The sequence below is a fragment of the Galeopterus variegatus genome, unplaced genomic scaffold, assembly GCF_000696425.1.
Source record: "Galeopterus variegatus unplaced genomic scaffold, G_variegatus-3.0.2 Scaffold135, whole genome shotgun sequence".
NCBI lineage: Eukaryota > Metazoa > Chordata > Mammalia > Dermoptera > Cynocephalidae > Galeopterus > Galeopterus variegatus.
This window is the reverse complement of record NW_007726246.1, coordinates 782,539-789,600: the sequence shown is the minus strand read 5'-3', so window position 1 is coordinate 789,600 and position 7,062 is coordinate 782,539. Positions and strand designations below refer to the sequence as shown.

The following is a 7,062-nucleotide window of genomic DNA, read 5'->3' as shown; positions in this document are numbered from 1 at the left end:
AAAAACACAAATACACCAATCAACTATTCTAAATTAAGTAGATTCTATAGCAAATGAAAAAAAAAAAAATCAACATATGAAACCTTGCTTACCAATATTCCAGATCAATAAGCTTTTCTCTCGAAATACTTCGAGCTGGCCAAAACTAACTTTGTATTCCAAATGTGTAATTGGACCTCTTTAAAAAAAAAAGGACAAAATAGAAAAAAAATGATCACGGATATAACATAGATCTAAGTCAAATCTTGCTACTGTTACTTAATGCAAGGACAGCATAAAAGCAGTTCTGTTTTCAAGTTTGCAGAATAGAATAGAACAAATAATAAATATTATATCTCGAAAAACACCAGAAATCAGTTAAACATTTTTGGTAATGATATACATTTAATTATTAACACAGAAGACAACTATAAAATCATATAGAATTAATGTATTACTACAGGCACATGGGTTGACACTAAAACTATGATTTACTACATATTTAGGTATACTTTGAAAAGAACTATGCAGCAGAATAAATTAAAAACTAGAGCTGATGAGGAAAGTAACCTTATGATATAATTGGCTAACTTACCATGTTATTGATAGCTCAGCTTCTCTTGGATGTACAATACAGAGAAATTGCTGGAAATAAAGCCAGTACTAAAATAATCCCTGAGAAAGTACACTGGCTTAAGTTTATAATTTACCAGCAAGTTTAATCAAAAATGAAGACACATTTAAAGATAGATTATTTTTATGACTATGTTTTGATCTAGAACCAGCATTCATTTGAGTGACATAAAATTATTTAGATCATAAAAATAAGGTAAAAACCGACAAATAATTTATTGTGGGGCAGTGGGAAGGTACCAAGGAAGGTAGAAATCATGACATTGTGTTACTTTGTTCCTACCTATTGTAAAAAGGTATATGAGCTTCACAGAATTCAAAATTATTTTTCACACTTTCATGAAGTTTCAAACTAACTGTTATTTTTAGTTGTACTTCTTCCTCTTTCATTTGATAAAAACCCAAAATTGGTGGGACAGGGACCTGAAAACAAACATAAACAAATTTTTATATAACGAATTCAAAATTATTTTTCACACTTTCATGAAGTTTCAAACTAACTGTTATTTTTAGTTGTATTTCTTCCTCTTTCATTTGATAAAAACCCAAAATTGGTGGGACAGGGACCTGAAAACAAACATAAACAAATTTTTATATAACTGTCAGGTTAATAAATCTAAAATACCAATGATGATTGAGAAAAAAGCCTTGCAGTGATATAATTATTATACACAGATATACCTTTAATGACTATTGGGAGACTCCAAGTTGTTTTGATAATAGCAATGATGGAACTACATTTGTTCTAAGAGCAGGTATTCTATCTTTTTCTATTCCCAGAGATAAGAAAGGTGCCTTAGAAAGGTGTACAATACATTCTCATTCCTACTCTTACTCATCGATGCTCCCCTCCTCTGGGTTCTCTGACCTGCAGCACAGGACCTGCACTAGACATACTGATCATTGTCCCCCTGACCACAGTTCCTACTGCTCTATTTGTATCTTGTGCCACCTGAACCCCCTAGCTCAGCAGTAGCTGGTCATCAATAACTAACTGAAGGGGAAACTGTAGGCTGGGGTGAGGCAATGATTCTTTCTAGTACATTTGAAGTAGGACACAGAGAGACTCTGCTTATATAGTGTAGGTCCTAGAGCTGTAAGGTCATGTGTAAGCAGAGAAAGCCGGTTGGAAGAAGAGAAGGAGGAGCAGAAATGAGACAATGTGGACCCTGAGTATATAGTAATTTTAATATTAATTTTCTAGATCTAGTCCCACTCTGGTCTGGATCTACTTCTTTTCTTATCCTTGAATAATAGCAAGATTGCCTGTTGCATTCTCAAAATAAATTCCTTCTTCTTAAACTAGCTTGAGTAGGTTTTTATAACCTACTGATTTACTACAAGGACAAGACACAAATTGTATAGTAGAAAAGAGCTCTGGGAGTGTGGAAAACTTGGGTTCACTTCCAGGCTCTGCTATTTATCAGTTATATGCCCTTGTGCAAGTCATTTTAAGTTCTCTGAGACAATCCTCATCCATAAAATGGAGCTAATAACACCTACATCAACAGTTGTTAAAAGTACTTGAGAAAATACATGTAAAGTGCCTAGGACAATGTCTGACACACAGCATTTATTCAATAAGCAATAAATGCCTATTAATAATATTATATATTTGTAACTAAGGTTGCCTGGGATTATAGATATTTTATGTTCATGGTTAAAACCATGACTAAGTCATATCAGGATCTATTCTATGACAACGGCCTTTTTATTAGGGAACATTAAAAAAAAAAAAAATCCATGCCTTTGAAAGCCATTTAACACTGTTACCGACATCACAGATAAGAGATATACACTATTCAAAGAACTGAATATTCATTGCCATTTGCCAATTATTGTCTGGTAAATAACTCATGAGAAGTTCTCATTTGGACCAAGAGCATAAAGGATTTGCTTATCAGCAGTATTTATAATACAAAGATCAGCAGTCTCAATGTTTCCAAGGTTGTTTACCTGGGAAGTGTAGTAGCATAAGTTGAATGAATCTAAAGGAGGAGTTAATGGAAATTTGTAAGGCCCACTAAATGCAGAATCATCCACTGAATCAATGCTACTAGATGTCAGAATGGCAGAGTCAAGAGATGTCACACAGGGATGAACTAGAATATCTTGAAGTGGTGATCCATTGGTAGGGAGACTCAAGCCGATGGTAACATTTGGCATGATTCCTTCCAAATCACACTGCAATACAAACAGAAACAGGTCTTGGAAGCATACATCTTGTTTGAGGCTTTTCTGAATTTATCAAAATCATTTCCCTCAACTTAAAACACTTTTCTCTCTAGTTGTTCTCCCTGTTTTCTGTGTTCTTTTTTTTTTTTTTTTTTGTCTTTTTGTCTTTTTTCGTGACCAGCAACGGATCGCAACCCTCAGTGTCGCGCCTGTACCGGACCGGGACCAGCAACGGGATCGCAACCCTCGGTGTTGCCCCCGCTCCTCGCTCAGCCAGTGAGCGGCCGGTCTGTATGTGGGATCTGAACCCTCGGCGGGAGCACCGCCGCACTTCCCAAGTGGCGCACTGTAGCAGTGCGCCACCGGGCTGGCCTTCTGTGTACTGATTAATGTTTTTATCATGTTCTCAGACACCCAAGTCAGAGACCAGGGGAACCTTCATAAACCCCTCTGTTTACCTCTAAAACCCTTAAAAAATACTTTAAATCTGCTGACTTCTCTCCATTCACGTTGCAACTACACTGGTACAGGCCCTTACAATTTCTGTCACAGCCCTCTAAATGTATCTAGACTTGCTTTCCTCTAATCAGTCCACCCTCCATCAATGCATGAAACTTTTTATCACATTATACCCATGATCAAAAACTTTCAGTGGTTCCCTTTTGATTTTGTATTACTTTTAAAGCCTTTTCTTGTTTGGCTCCCATCTACCTCTTTAATTTTCTGCCCTGTAACTTATACTGTACACATACTGGATTTTTACTTTCCCTGAATAAATCATACTGTCTTATACTTCCATATGCACCTCTGTACGTGCTATTCCCTCTCACTACAATGTTCTTCTGTCCCTAGAAACACTTTCATTCTTCATGTCTTAGCTCATTTGATGCTTTATGTGAAGTCTTACATTCTGTATGGTCACCTCTACAGTCTACCTTTGCATGTAGAGAAGCCCAGGATCTTCTTTCCTATGTGGTATGAGCTAGTTTGCCAACGAGGCATACTCATGAGAGATTTGAAATGGAGAAAGGAAAGGGAAACCATTATTCTTGGGAGGTAATGAAAGCCAGATATGACAGCTTTATAGACCCATCCCTGAGCTCCTACATTAAGGCTGTGGTACCCAGATGCAGAACCTTCGCAGACCTTTCTTTGAATTCCTGCTTTGAGGTAGTAACAGACAGATATAACGGCTTCTCAGACTTCTCTGAACTCTGGTTTTTCTACCTACTCCAGTCTCCAGACTGAAGTCGTTAGTGACTATTTCTGGAGGGCTGCAGCCAGAGGATCAGAGACTTTTATTCCCTCATCTCCTCTTATACTTGAGTAAGCCCTAATTCCTATATTAAATACCTTTATTACCATAAATCTTCTAGTGTTTTTTTTCTGGCCTAACCAGACTGATAGACCTTATCTATGTATGTGTGTATTGGTAGTCAGGGTCTTCCTTTGTACTTCAATTCTAACTCGACATTTCTATGAAAGCACTGCATCAAATTGGCCAGTTAAGCCAAATGGGGGCTTATTCATTATCTTTTTTAGCTAGACCTGTACAATATTTTTAGTGGAACTCAGTAGGCATAATGCTCACCTCCAAATGCACTATCATATACACAGTCTGTACCATGCATTAGCTGTCTACCACCAATAGGTATTTGTGCCCATTTCTTTCCCTCTTGAAGCTTTAAGTTCTTTGAAATCAAGACTTTGTTATACTCTTCTTTGTATCTCTAGTGCCTAGCACATTGCTGTGCATAGGATACCATCAAAAAATGTTTGCTGAGAGGATATCTTTTTCTAATTATGGATCCTACTTTTGTTTTCAGGCGGGTATTATGAACAGTACCACGTACAATTATTGCCTTATAAAGGTCTTTTGGTGACAATTACAATAATGGCAATCACATTTGAAAATAAAAATACCAAATAAACTTACTCAAAAACTTAAAAATATTTTAGTGTTTCAAGTTTCAAACTATCTGCTACTTTACTCTCTATATGTGAACTAGTAAGAATAAACAAAAAGTAGTTTTGTTTTTTGACAGATATTTATGTAAATAATAACATAAGAAAACATTAATAATAAAGACTATTAAAATTTAAAACTAATCAGTTTATGCTTATTAAATTATCCTGTAACAGTCTAAAATTTTTTTTTTTTTTTGTCTTTTTCCATGTCCGGCAACGGATCGCAACCCTCAGTGTCGCCCCCGTACCGGACCGGGACCGGCAACGGGATTGCAACCCTTGGTGCTGCTCCCGCGCCTCACTCAACCAGTGAGCGGGAACCGGTCTGTATGTGGGATCCGAACCCTCGGGCGGGAGCGCCGCCACGCTTCCCAAGCGGCGCACTATCCAGTGCGCCACCGGTCCGGCCCCAGTCTAAAATTCTTAAAGGGGTCAGATAAACAGCAACCACTATGGAAACTGCCAAGGAATTATCCACTATCTAGGCACTTAAAATACCAGATTATCAGCCTAATTTACTACAGGATGAGAACATCCATTCTAGAAGGAATCTGTGTACCACCCTTTAAACCAATCTGGACCTTAGTACTAGAAATTATAAAAATAGAAGGCACCTAAGAGCTTATCTCATTTTATTTTATTTATTTATTTATTTTGGTGGCTGGCCAGTACAGGGAACTGAACCCTTGACAAGGGTTCTAATAACCCTAACCAACTGAACTAACCAGCCAGCCCTCATTTTAAAAATGAGAAAAGATTCACAAATTTGTGTGATTTCCAAAGATACACAGAAAATCAGTAGTAGAATGAGGACTAGAACTTCCTTCCATTGGTTTTTCGTTCATCAGGTTTTCTGCTAGAGTAAGATAAACTGAAGATAATAATTTCCATTTACAATGCACTTCCCAATAAAACTCCTTTAAATACTAAGCTTCTGAAGTACTTAAAAAATATTTGGCTAACAGTTATACTATTTACATACAAGCTTAAAGAAGCATTTAGTGTGTAGATTAAGGTATACCCCATCCTTTTTTTTTTTTTTTTAAGAAGTAAGTTTCTTTTAAAGAAGAAAGTTCTCCATCAGGATAATTTGTATCAGGAATAAGAATAGAAACCAATCCAAAATTTCCGTAAGCAATAAACTAGGTCAACCTATCAATGGACTGAGACATTTAAATACCATGATATGAATTAGTATTACATTATATATAACATACTCCCTGTTTATTGCCACAGTACGAAAAAACAGAAATTGTGAATTTTCATATTTTGGTTTTATTGAGCTTATGAGAAAAAAGATTCAACTATTTTTAAGATTTATGAATGACATAATCCATGAATACCTCAATTCTGGAGCCATTTACAATAGTTTTTCTAATAAAATAAATAACTGGAATGTATTTTTGACCATCATAGAAGTGAGTTTAAAATAGACATAAAAACTTTTAGGTCACTTTAAGGTTAAAAAGAAAAGATCCAATTTGTCTGTCAGGACTGTTCTAATTCTTAGTTCTTGAAATTTACTTTTATCTATATATAGGACTTATACATAGCCACTCAACATTAAGTTTGATATATAAAATAAGAGCCCTTTTAGATATCATGTCATAGATTTGCCAATTTCATCCCTCTAGAGAAAATGAAAAATAGGTGTGGTGATTTTAAAATAAGTTCACTTATTTTTTGACACTACTCTTTTCAAAAGGTGGAACCTAATTCCACACCCCTTGACTTTTTTCGTGTCCGGCAATGGATCGCAACCCTCAGTGTTGCGCCCGTACCGGACTGGGACCGGCAACGGGATCGCAACCCTCAGTGTTGCACCCGCACCTCTCTCAGCCAGTGAGCGGGAACCGGTCTGTATGTGGGATCCGAACCCTCGACGGGAGCATCGCCGCGCTCCCAAGCGGCGCACTGTAGCAGTGCGCTACCGGGCCGGCTGATTCCACACCCCTTGAATGTGACTGCGACTTAGTGACCAATTCTTTACAAACTATTCCAAAAGATTGAAACAGACGCAAAGCTCCCAAACTCATTCTCTGAAGCAAACATCATCCTGATACCAAAACCAGGTAAAGATATAAACAAAAAAGAAAACTATAGGTCGATATCCTTGATGAATATAGACGCAAAAATCCTCACTAAAATACTAGCAAACAGAATACAGCAACACATACGTAAAATTATTCACCACGATCTAGTGGGATTCATCCCAGGGATGCAAGGTTGGTTCAACATATGCAAATCAATAAATGTGATACACCATATTAATAAAATCAAACACAAGGACCATATGATCATCTCTAT

The 7,062-nt window shown here is 36.7% G+C and overlaps 1 protein-coding gene across 1 annotated transcript in view; it reads right to left on the bottom strand.

The window, feature by feature from the left end:
• Positions 1-7,062, bottom strand: part of AP5M1 (adaptor-related protein complex 5, mu 1 subunit) — a 21,599-nt gene that overhangs the window by 8,122 nt on the left and 6,415 nt on the right. Inside the window, exons 3-5 of the mRNA XM_008589286.1 lie at positions 2,569-2,796; positions 896-1,035; positions 93-178 (exon numbers count right to left, since the gene is read on the bottom strand). Coding sequence (XP_008587508.1) covers positions 93-178; positions 896-1,035; positions 2,569-2,796 — 454 coding nt within the window. The remainder of the gene's footprint in view (positions 1-92; positions 179-895; positions 1,036-2,568; positions 2,797-7,062) is intronic.